Genomic DNA, 13,243 nt, shown 5'->3' on the forward strand with positions numbered 1-13,243 from the left:
CAGATTTTTTGAGCCAGGCTGGACGAAGAAATGAATCCGGCACAGTTGCGGTCAGATCCTCTTGGGCAGTTAACCCTGTCCATTTCTATAGGGGTCTCAGGATCTCTGTCCAGGAGCAGGTTGAGGATTGTCTGTACTGTGGATCTGAGATCAGCTCCCACGGTCGACTCAGGTACACCCCCCAGACGAATGTTATTGCGGCGGTTCCTATTTTCGCCGTCGTCCACCTTAAGATAGAGTAGTGCATAGGCCCGGCCCTGCGTCCCCGCGGCAGATTCGAGGGCCGCAACACGTTCAGCCAGCGCTGTGTGCAAGGTTTCAGAAGCCGTGACCCTTTCCTCTAGATGGGAGACCGTCTGAACTACCCCTGCTATCTCCTTGCGCAGCGTGCCCTCCACCCTCTGGGCGAGGTGGTTAATGTCCTCTTTAGTGGCCAGGGACTGCAGCACTGCCCTGAGATCTTCCCCAGTATTGAAGCCAGCTCTGGGGACATGTGCGGTGTCCCATCTGGTACAGGGGATATAGTCCGTTTCAGCCGCGGGGATGCATTTGGCTCCGACATTGCAGAGGTAGGGGAGGATCTCCCCTGAGTCAGCCACCTTGGACTGGAGATATCCACCGCGTGCGGCGCAATATGGCCGCTCGGCTCCATGTGCTGTGGGGAGGCCGCAGCGGGACTCGGGGCTGCCGGCGTAAAATACCCGGGGATCGTGCGCCGGTACGACTTCTTACCGGTTCGGGACGTCTTCCGACCTCTAGACATGAGGATCAGGTAGGGTCTAATGCAGTCAGTCTGCTTTAGCTGGTGCGCCAGGGAGCAGAGCTCTGAACACGAGCGTCTTTACAGCTCCACCGCTTGGCCACCTGAAATCACTTTTTAAATGCAATGAGTAGCTTCTTAGTAGCTCACAGAATAAGGAAATTAAATGTGCAGATTTGACACGTGATTTATCTCAGACAACAGATATCCTCAAGCTCCAATTCTACTTTAACAGCACATGGGCAAAATTTGTGACACCATGCATAGGACTGGCTATAAGCCAACACTATCCAAGACCATTGACTAGAAACTAAAATCAGCTTCCAGGAGCTTATACATATTTGTGTTTTTCTCCCCAAGATTGAAAGATAATTTATACTGCAGTTTAAAATTATCTCAATTCAATCTATATGCTACGAGGACTAAATGGTTTAGTTAGATATATAGGCTAGTCAATTTGCCCACAGAAAGATAGAAATGTATACTTTACCAAAAATTGCCAAATCTTTGTCTGAGAGATGTCAGCTTCGTATCATTGGAGGAATGTGATGGTCAGGTTCTCTTTAGTTCAGTTCCCTTGGTCAGCCGTCATCAGCTTCCGTCCTTTACCCTTGGTATGTACTTCCTTTCTGCTTTTTCTTTTGGATTTCCCTTTCAATCTCCTGTTCCAAACTTTTATCCCCCAAAGAATGTGGGTGTGGATTTGTCTTTTGCATAATACGTCAAATGGGGCCTCATTTTACTATGTACCTCATCCTTGCAATCACCTAAAGGGGTCACTATTGGACTGTACAACAATTTTGGACTTGCCTATAATGCCAATATTATTCCTTAAAGATAACCTCTGACCTAGACCTTGGACAAAACCATAAATATAATACGGTGGTCTATTCTGTGGCAGCATCAATCTCATTATAACACCGTCTGGCACCATGTACAGTGCTTATCTTGTGTTGGTTGTCTGGGCCTCACAATTTACTACCTGGGAATGTATATGTGGTAAGGCCCTTCAAATTTTCTGTAAGAGTCTTCAACTAGGAAGAATGAACATGCATTCACCTCATGACAGACAGACAAAATGGCTTCCTAGATGACCATATAAAAATATGTAAAATAATATGTATAAGCCTTTAAATTGATTCCTTTTTGCCCCAATAGTTCCGACATTCTCAAAAATGTATATGGATGACATTGTCTTGTCATTAAATGGACTGATTTCACTTAACCTTTGGTGTGCTGGTGGTGACATTCTTGAATTCTATGTGATCTGTGGTCATTACAAGCACCCACCTGGACTACATATTAAACTACAAACCGGTAAGGAGGGCAGCAAGACACATCTGTACTTTATATTGATAGTGGATTGCTAAATATATTAAAGGTTTCGTGACCTTGCATAAACAAATACCTACCTCAGGGTTTTGACCACACACTACTGTGGCTGCTCCCTACATAGGGCCATGGGTACCTAAGCTGGGACTAGGTTTTGCAACGGCCGGTGGGCCCATCTGGGATTGAAAACCCCTATAGCCCCTTGACCTTCCCCATCACCTGTTCATCTGGCCCCCCACCCCTCATTCTCCTTTTCTTTGCATTGTTTGTAAACCAAAAGGTATAACTTTTGAACTTGTGTTAGTGAATCTGTAATGACATACCATACTGAAAATGTTGCTAACACTACGCAAACCCTATGTACTGTTTTTAGTGCCAATGTTGGTGCACATAGTCATTTTGCTTCTTTGGAAATAATAAAAATACTGAAGAAAAGCAGAAGAGTTACATCTTATAAGTGAATTTTCACATTTTCATCACATAACTGACACACACACACACACACACATCTACTAATATATTTTATTTTAATACATTTATTTAACACCTATGCAAAGTTTACTTTTGCTAGCACATTAAAACTATTAGTTCATTTTCCCAGTCAGTGAACTTTCTTTTTCAATTTTCCTCCAGCAATTTTTTTTCTTACTCCAAAAGTGCCTTCTGCATCTTCTTCCTGTGCCCGTACACGCTTTTTCTTTTCACAATGTTCTCGTAACTCCTTGAATAAACATAAGAGTTTGATTTTAGTAGGTCTACAAATACTGAAGAATATCCATTAATGTTTTAGAACTGAAAACACAAAAATGACAGTATAATTATCTTTTGACTAACAGCTGATTTAAACAAAACTAGGCAATGTGTAAAAGTCAGTCATGATTTATGATAGCCATACTACACAGCCATATGTTACCACAGCTAACTGATATCATTAACAACGCAAACAAACCTCTCATAAAATATAACCCATTCTTTTTGTGGACTGGAAACAAATGACCAGTGTGTTCTACAAACAATGTATATGGCAAAAGCACTTTAAAGAGGTCTGCACACAGTTATACCCAAGGTGTCACCTGGTCAGGAAGAGAAGGGACACACATTTTTTTAAATAAAGAATCTCAGGGTTCACACAGCACTTCAAGAGTCCAGGAGATTTATGTTTAAGCAGTTGCACATATTACTGGTAGTCCAGAATGCCTTGATGCATTTTGCACTGAACGTTTAGTCATAAGGCTAGTTCTGTTTTAGCTGCCTCATGATTATGAATGCAAGCCTTATCCAATAAGCCTCCCCCATCCTACTTCTGGGAGCAAAGCAGACACACATGTCGGCTTTTGCCGGCATTCTGACAGCTCGTATAGATCGAGAGATATCTCTCTCAAGCTATACTGGCTTTTTTTTTTTTTTATCTTTTGACTTTCAAGAATAGATACAAAATGTTATGTATTAGACACATAATGTATCTATTCTTGAAAGTAGAATGTTTAAGTTTTCTGAAACATTCACTGACAGCTGAATCCTGAACTGTTGCAGGATCAGTGTCACTAACTTATTATCGGCTGTTCTGAAGTTTGAAGCAGCCTGATAATAAAAAAAAATGTATTAATTTATCAAGCAGTAATAGTGAGATTAATTCACAATGACTGCCTGATATAATTAAATAAATAAAATTTGTCAGTATAAAAAAAGTGAAAAGTGTAAATAAATTTAAAAAAAGTGAAAAGTGTAAAAAAATTAAAAATAAGGGACAAATAAATGAATGTATGTATTGCATTTTTGTTTTAGCTGTGCTGGTTTTGTTAAAAAAAAATACTACAAATCAAAACTGGGAAAAAAAGTTTTTTTTTACGTTTTTTCCTCTTTTTTTAATTTGTATTTGTCCTAAGTGAGGCGTTAGGGCTATATATTTATATCACATATGTGTGTCTATCTGTCCTCTAAAAAACAATATATAATATGTGTGGGTGCACTTTGTAAGAAGGTATATTACTGACGTGGAAGAATCACACAGCAAAAATGTCAAAAGTGTGTCAGTCATTTACGAACAGAAACAAAAACAAGCTCAGTCATGAAGGGGTTAAATAATGCATTACACTTTAAACTCATTAGATTTAGTGGACTAAATCTACTGGATATTTAGTCGACTAAAACTACAACGGCATTTTAACCAAAAAACTAAGTCTAAGACTAAATTTTAATTTTCCAGGAAAATGAACAGTGCAGTAAAGGAAGCTATACTCCAATAGAATATACAGTACACATAGCACACTGAAGAGGCATAGACGTCAAAGGCACAGGCAAATGTAAGAACAAGCTGCATGTGCGGCCAGAGAGACCAATAAATCAGTTTGAATTGAGAAGTGACCACTTGTAAGTATGCCATGTCTATAACTCACAAAAGAAGAAAAAAAAAAGTATAAAGAAAAAAAAAAAGGGGTGGGGTGTTAGAATGCCATGAATCAGCAGGGATATGGGTGTAGAGAACTATCCAGTCACTGGAGAATGTCAACTCAGGAACCGGGAGTCAGGCAGTCTACTTTCCTCTTTTGGCCCCATCACTACGGAGGTAGATTCCCTCAACTACTCAAGTGACCCTCTTACTCTGTCCTATGCTCTAACATTTTTCAACTCTCCCCCTCTAAAATATGCACTGGTAAGCCCCATACTCAAAAGGATTTGCACCAGTCTAAAACAGAAAACCCATCTCCCTGTTCCTCTTTAGTTCCAAAATCCTAGAACACCTAGTGTACAACTCACAAAAAATCATTGCTCATCCACCACAAGGAGCCATTGCTATGGACCACAACATAGAAATCGTACCCCTAGGGGGCAGCACCTCATCAGTTAGGGAAAACTTTACTGATTATGTATCTGAAAATAGAACCCAGAAAGAGCACCTTCCCTTGTGAAGTATCCCTTTATTCATATAAAACCAAAGTAGAAAAGATACTCACAAACTCTTTTGTATACAGGCTTTCTATAGAGATCCATGACACAGGACTGGGAGTTTAGCCAAATTCCACATGTTCTACACACTGAATCCATGTGTGAGCATCCAGCTGACTGGAATGCCAGTTAAACAGCAAACACAGCCCTAGGCTAACGTGTTTCCGGAGCAACGCCCCCTCTTCGGAGCCCATCAGAGACCAGTCCTCATGTGCAGAAAAAGAACCCCACAGCCAATCATGTAGAAGCATTTTGTCAAGGAAACATGTCAGCCAATTAAAAGGAAAGCATTTCAGGTTACCACAGGAATACAATATGCGACCGAATCAAAACCCGCCTACCCAGTGTGATGGGAGCAGAACGGTAGGGTATTCTCTAACTCCACCCACTGGCCAATCAAAAAGCAGGGGGGATTGTGCTGGCCAATCACGCTATAGAAAGAGCGGTACATGCCAGTTCTGTGGGACACACAGGTATGCAACAAAGCGAGCTGTGCACGCTAATCATAATATTGTGTAGCAAGGGCTGACTGCTATAAAAAAAATTAAAAAACTGTCTGTGCGTCTCATTCTCTGACTCATACAGGCTGTTTGCCCAAGTCCAGAGAATTTCCCCTAATGAGGTCTTGATTGATGAAAAGTGCCTTGGGGCGGAGTTCTCAGACGTGGTAATGAATGGAGGTGAAGCAGCTCGGAAGAGCTCACAGTTCGAGCTGTGTTTTCTTTGGGCTCTATCACTGCATACTCTAAGTATTTTTAACCTCTTGCCGTCCGCCCGTTAAAGTGTTTAAAGACTGCACTGTCAGCCGAAAATCTGGGTCTGAACGTGCGAATTGTGGCCGTCAGCGACTAGTCAATGTTAGGGCAGAAAGGAGAGTGGCAAGACTGGTACAAGACAACAGAAGGGCAACAGTGCATCAAATTACTGCAGATCTTAATCAGGGATCCTCTCAAATGATATCTGAACGCACTGTACGCTGTACACTGCATCGTATGGGATATGGAAGCTGAAGGCCTGTTCGAACACCTTTGCTGTCTGCAGTTAACAAGATAAACCGTCTCCAATTCGCACAGGAACACAAGGATTGGACAGTCGAGCATTGGAAAAAAAGTCATGTGGTCCGATGAATCACGTTTCCAGTTGTATCATGCAGATGGCAGAGTGAGAATTTGACGGAAACAGCATGAAAGCATGCACCCCACATGCATGAGTACAATCCTTCAAGCTGGTGGGGGCAGTGTTATGGTTTGGGGCATGTTTTCCTGGCATGATTTGGGCCCTTTAATTCGTGTGGAACAACGTCTGAATAGCACAACATACCAAAGTATCGTTGCTGATCAAGTTCATCCTATCATGTTGATGGCGTATCCCAATGGAGATCGCTTCTTCAAACAAGACAATGCGCCATGCCACGGTGCTCGTATTGTGCAGGAGTGGTTTCAAGAACATGAGGGAGAATTTACCTTGCTTAGGTGGCCCCCACAATCTCCAGATCTCAATCCAATTGAGCATTTGTGGGACGAAGTTGAAAGAGCCATCAGGCAGTTGGTTCCAGAACCATCAAATCTCACAGAACTGGACAGTGCTATTCATCAGGCATGGTGTCAGATTCCTCGCATCACCTTTCAACATCTCGTGGAGTCAATGCCAAGAAGAATCGCCGCAGTATTGAAGGCAAAAGGTGGCCCAACGAAGTACTGATGGGGTGGTCATAATAATCTGGCCACTCAGTGTATAGTCCCATTGTTTTGATTGTAGCTTGGCACTATATTGTCCTATTGTGTTTCATGCAGAGTATCACTTATTTGGGTCTACATCCCAGATAGCAAGGATAACTTGCTGCAAACTTGTGGCAGGGTGAAATTGTAATTTTGTTAACTTGGTGCGCATATGCCTGGCAAGTTGTAGACTTGCAGAACACTTGCAGCACAAGTTCTAGTTCACACTTTTTGAATTTGTAGCAAATTTGCTTGGCAAGTCCACAGCCAGAGTCCTGCAGGTCTTAGCAAGAGCTCTGCAAACTCGCTGGTCTGGAGACTTGCAATGCAGACTTGCTGTAATTGTGTAACAAAATTGTGAAGCTTGGCAAGTCTGCAATAGTTTAGCAAGTCATTTTCAAACTTGCAGCTCAATTGCTTGCTATCTGGGATGCGAGTGCTTTGTAGCTCTCTTCGTTTTAGTTTATATTGGTGCAGGGTATATATTTGTTTAATAAATAGGGAAGAATATATTTTACTCGCCCAAAACTTGTTGACAGAAGGAGGATGAAGGAGTGACAGAGATGAGCACATCATAGTGATGCTTCCCCTTTCACTGTCCAGTCACAGACTGGACTGAGGAAAAAATGGGCTCAGAGAAAGTAGATGGAATGATGCTGGCCAAATTGGCATACAGTGAAGGAAAGACAAAAATATGATTTTTTTTTTAACTCACCGTAAAATCCTTTTCTCTGAGTTCATTGAAGAACACAACAGAGATATTTAGATCTTGACACAGTTGGGTTGTAGCACCACCTTTAGGAGTAGGACACTAGGCACAACAAAAACACTTCTAGTGGCCAAACCCCCCATCCTCTAGAGGTAGCCGAGTTAGTCACAAAGCTGTATACAAAAAAATAACCGGGCACAGACAACAAAAAGAGGGGTGAGTGCCGTGTTCTTCAATGAAATCGGAGAAAAGGATTTTACGGTGAGTTCAAAATCCTCTTTTCTACTCTGTTCATTGAAGGACACAGCTGAGATCTTTAGATCTTGATACCTTTGGGACGTCCCAAGCAGTTGCTACCGAGAAGTGGGAAAATCCAAAACAACTCCCCCTCAGGCAGTAACATCACACTGCTGCCCATGGAACTCCCAGACAGGAACTGAGTGCCCACAAAAATTATGATCCAAAGAGACAAACAGCCCTGAGTAGACAAGTGTAACATTTATACAAAATATGTTACAAGCATGCCGGAACCATGCAGAACCCTGCCATCAGGCTAATTGGGCATGTTAACACAACCCGGTGAGGTAAAAAGAAGCATAAACAATGCAAACCTGGCAGGCAGCTATACACAGGGGAGCCCAGAAGAAAAAAAACTCCCAGATAGAGGAACAAAGTGCAACGGAAATAGGTATAATCCGATCTCAACAACCCAGCACGATAACAGCCATCAGAGCCACCAAACTATAGTGAAGCAAACAGCTGGTTCCCCTCTGGGGGACCAGCAGAGAAAACAAACTTCCAAAGAAAACACAGACTGTAAGAAATAAACAAGCATTCACATAGCACAACCCCCATCCAGGCAACAAAGGAAAAATCCTTCCAAGGACAAGAAGCAGCACTAAGGACAATGTCTCATGAGACAAAGGCCAACCACCAAAAAAAGGAGGATTAGATAAGCAACGGATTCAGAGGAGGAAAATAGTGGACCCCACTGAGTTACATAAGCATGCACTAGCGCTGGCAGAGGATCCCAATAATGTGAGAAACAACAAAAGGTCAGAGTGGCCCGTAGAGGACCAGCCCAAGTCCTCTTGTCTCTAACAAATGCCCCAGAAAGAAACATCCAGAAGCAGGGACCATGCACCCTTGGTTAAGAAACCGTGTGTTAGACAAGAGTACAACAAAAGTGTCCCTGACCAGACAGGCAAGAACAGGCAAAGTAGAACCGAAGAGGCACCATGACCAGAATCCCCCTGACTCAGGATCCTCCCGTTACCCGAAGCATGCCGCAGCCATGAGGCATCCCTCACCTGGCAGCCACAGTGTGCGGAGACACACAGACACGTTCCCAGCGATTCTCTGCTGTGGCTGTGCCTCGGAAGCATGGTTCTGTGCGTCACCGTGCATGCGTTTCAGGAGCTGCGCTGGTCACAGCATCAGGAGCCATCTCCCTTAGTGGTGTCACATGCGAGGAATCCTGGTGTGACATCTATACGCCCAAATAGAGATCTAGCATGCACAGCAACTGACACCATGGAAAAACTCCCTTCCTTCAAAGGAATGCAAGCCTTCAGCAATACTCTGAGCACTGCCCTAACTCCACCTCTGGTTCCACAGGAACAGGGGCGTTGCCTCCAGTCCTGGGCTTTAAAACCTCAACACTACTAGCTCAGTGCTAGGTTATTCTGAAGCCCTGCTGGCAGAGACCCAGCGTTTGTTCCTTCACCTTCGTCCCCTGTTCCTGCATTCCTACCCCAGTTTTGGACTCCCGGCTACCTGACCCTCGGACTGTTTTCTGGACTACTGATTCTACGCTGCCTGACCTGAACACGTAACTGCATTACTACAGCTCGTCTCACCCCTTTGGACTTTGTATTTGAACTGGTTATTTCACCTGCTTCCTGCTACTGGGATCCAGACCTGGCGCAAGGGGCTCTGCCCTACGGTACGTGACAGACCTATTTCAACAAGATCCCCAGCAGAGGACCCCCAGTCAGGATGGTAAGCCCCGCAGAACACCACTAAGCACCAAAGTTGAGGGCTAGAGCCATCTGATCCACAGAAAAAATAAGTTGGGGATCAGCATCTGCAGCCTCAATGTCCAGTCTCCATGTCCAATTTCGAAGCAAAGCTTTGGGAAACCAGCGGCGAAACAAGCAGCACCAAATGAACCTTCTAGCGGGTACATGGAGGGGGAAAATTACACTAGCTTCTTGTTCACAGGGTTTTGAGTGAGATGCTTTAGAGGGTGAAATGCCTATTTGGGTATTCCCGATCCTTGTAAATTAAATCATCAAACAAAAGGATGCTGAGAGAAGACCGTAGTAATGACCAAGGCTCTACTGCTGGCAGTGCTGTTAACACTCCTGAGGACGTCAGTGTGTGACGAAATGTGTTGAGCAGGGCTACAAGCATCTTAACACATTGGTAGGGGCTTGCACACAAGGAACTAGAGGAATGGAGTGTCACAGCCTGGGAGAGATTAAAAGGAGAACTATGAGGTGAGTGCCAACTGGCGGAACGGACGGGGAGGGGGCGGGTACAGCTGGCTCTGCCAGCTGTCAGTCACGCAGCTGCTCGCGGTATACAGCTCGCGGTATACTGAGCCTAGGGTGACGGGAGGACGCTAGTTTGTGTCCTCCCATTACCCTAAGGAGAACTATGGGGAAAAGACTTAACCCCATAGTTCTCCTTTAAACAGACACATCTTAGTGCAAAATTAGTGACTTTAATGGCGTTCCTTTTTTACTCCTAATAAATTGGTTGTACTATGGCGGCTTATATAAAAGCCTGCTAAGATCTACTATTATTTTAAGAGGTCATTTTGCAACATTGAAGCTCTTTCTATGGGGAAAGGGTGTCTGCGGTAGAGAAGTTAACGCCTTCTCTGGTGTGGAGCACTGATTTGAAATGGGCACATTGTGAGCCCATATAAATTTTCTTAATGTTCGTGCTGCATAGGATTTGCATTTTAAATTGGATTGTTGAACTAAGCGGTGCAGCCCTCTGGGAGCGTTATACGGACTTCTCAGATGCTGGACACTTTATGAGCTCATATGAACTGCCTAATGATATTGTTACACAGGATTTGCACTTGGAATTGAATTGCTGCACAGTGAGCTGGTCATCTCTGGGAGGTTTATATAGATTAAATTCTCGCATTCTCAAATTCTCGGATTTATTATAAAAGTTCCCATGGCGCAAGTGCCCCTATATGGCACTGATGAGTATAGGAAATTCCTATACTCTTTAGCGCCATCTATGGGTGCCATTCGAACATGTATAATGAAGCCCTATCAGTGCAGCAATTAAATTAAGTATTTTATTTTTATGCACTTTATGGTTGGGGATTTCTTTCATAAGATTTGTTTGTCGTTTATATATTTTGCACTAAAGTTTTGTTAGTTTTTTTTAGCACTGTATAATATGTAACTATCAATAATTAAACATATTGAAATATAGGGTCTTGGACACATTTATCCAAGAATTATTTTATTAGGTAGTATACTTTGTTATAAAGGCTATTCTAGCAAGAAATTTCACATCTAGTTCATATTTTTTTTAGATATTAATATTGCCATAAGAGAAATTATAATTATAATATTATAATGTCTAAGACACAATCTTAGACATTATAACATTACAGGAGGGAAAAAAACACAAACAGGGGGCGCCTTTCCTGGTGCAGACAAATTTATTAAGATCAGGATCAAAGGTAGATAAAAAACATACTCACAAAATTCAGCATGATAATGATATAAAAAGTAAGTCCATGGACCCAACAAAAAGTCTATGGAAGCTGCACAATCGTGTCTATGTGTCAGCAGAGGAGACTGTGTCTCCTCTGCTGACTGTCTCCTCTGCTGACACATAGACACGATTGTGCAGCTTCCATGTGCAGCTGTCACAGGTCGGCTCAGTAGATCGGGAGGTGAGCAGGCAGTGACAGGGTGAGGGGCTGGATTCCCCTCTCCGATCTGCCAGCGCTGACTGGCGGAACGGACGGGGGAGGGGGCCGGTACAGCTGACTCTACCTCTAGATAGGCAGAGCCAGCTGTCACTCACGCAGCTGGGTGGATCCTGTCATCTAAGTCGGGATCCGCTCCGGCTGCGACGTCTCAGTATACTGCGAGCTGTAGCTCGCGGTATACTGAGCTTAGGCTAACGGGAGGACGCTAGTTTGTGTCCTCCCGTTACCCTAAGGAGAACTATGGGGAAAAACACTGACCCCATAGTTCTCCTTTAAGGAGTACCTGTCACTGCCATTATGATGTCACATGGGCAGGGATCGGCAAGGTGTCCGTGACTGGTCCTTGCAGGGTCCGCCGCGGTCGTACGGAACAGTTGGTAGTCCCAACCCCCCTGTCCAATTTGATGTTTTGGTACCTTCCTGCCCATGTGCAGGAATATTTTTAATCTTAGTAATATTTTAAAAGATTGATTCACATACAGTACAAAAAATAAAAACAACCGGCTGATGTCTCCTTATACACTCACTCCATTTATACCACCGATTTCAAGAAAGACATAACATGATTGAAAAATTAATTGAATACATGATTGAAAAATTCATCTGGGTTATTTCAAAAGTGGAGGGACATAGGCTTTGCTCACTCCACCTATGAACATCTCATTCAAGAATACATGATAGGATGGTTAATTAATAGCATGATTAGAATAATAGATACATGAATAAGGATGGTTGAGAATGGGGGAGCGAATATTTGTATTGACGTTTCGCGCTCAGAGGCGCTTCTTCAGGAGATGGAGAGAATCAATTTAGCAGGCTGCCGTGCGTGTTTCCAAGACGGCCCCCAACCAGGCAGTACACCAAACCAGTCCTCCCAGGGAGAGGAGCGAGGACCAAACCCTGTGTCAAGCAGTTAGAGGTGGGAGGCATAGAATAATAGGGAAGCCTTGTATGGAGTAAAGAAACACAGGATTTGGGTCACTTGTTCACTTAGACGCTGCCTCACATGGAGGCCCCACAAACGCACAGGGACTCCCGTCCTCCAAACACCTCCGAGCCACCCGTACCCAGTACCACACAGGGTTTGGTCCTCGCTCCTCTCCCTCTCCCCTGGGAGGACTCTTTTGGTGTACTGCCCGGTTGGGGTCGTCTTGGATACACCCACGTCAGCCTGCAAACGCGGCCGCCTAGTTTGCCCTGTCGGAACGGCACATCACCTCGCTCGCAGTCAGGTAATGTTGTGAGCTCTTAGCCCTGCCGCTGTCAAACTGAGACTCCCAGTTTGACAGCGACAGGGTTGAGAGCTCATACGTTTCCTCGATCGTCGGTACGGTCCATCCACTCTGTTTTCTGGAGCTCTGCCCACCAGCCAATGAGAAGAGACCTCACCCCTCCCATCCACCACACGAGGATCTCTGGCTGGGAGGGCGGAGTTTATCTTCAGCAGCAGATGGAGACTATGTCGGCACCAGCTGGTCCTGCACGCTCCCGTCCCCGACACACGGCCAGCACAGTACTGGTGAGTGGTGGCCTGGAGAGCCCTGTGGAGAGCAGGTGAGAGCCCTGGTTTAACCAGGGCCCTGTGGGGTCTCACTAGGGTTCTGTGGGGTCTAACAAGGCTGGTTAGACCCCACAGTGCCCTGGTGAGACTCCCCAGAGGCCTGCTACCCTGGTGCTACCCACAGAGCCCTGGTAAGACCCCGCAGAGGCCTGGCTAAACCAGGGCTCTGTGGGGGCCTCACCAGGGTAGCAGGCCTGTGGGGGGTCTCACCAGGGCACTGTGGGGTCTAACCAGCCTTGTTAGACCC

The 13,243-nt window shown here is 44.5% G+C and overlaps 1 protein-coding gene across 1 annotated transcript in view; it reads right to left on the reverse strand.

The window, feature by feature from the left end:
* Positions 1-2,693: 2,693 nt before the first annotated feature.
* The window catches only part of DDX47 (DEAD-box helicase 47), a gene marked incomplete at its 5' end in the record, with an annotated part of 247,895 nt that continues 237,345 nt past the window's right edge, over positions 2,694-13,243 (reverse strand). The window contains one exon of the mRNA XM_018561473.1: positions 2,694-2,813. Within this exon, the coding sequence (XP_018416975.1) occupies positions 2,694-2,813 (120 nt within the window). The remainder of the gene's footprint in view (positions 2,814-13,243) is intronic.

The sequence above is a fragment of the Nanorana parkeri genome, unplaced genomic scaffold, assembly GCF_000935625.1.
Source record: "Nanorana parkeri isolate BGI_ZX_2015 unplaced genomic scaffold, ASM93562v1 scaffold526, whole genome shotgun sequence".
In the NCBI taxonomy this organism is placed as follows: domain Eukaryota; kingdom Metazoa; phylum Chordata; class Amphibia; order Anura; family Dicroglossidae; genus Nanorana; species Nanorana parkeri.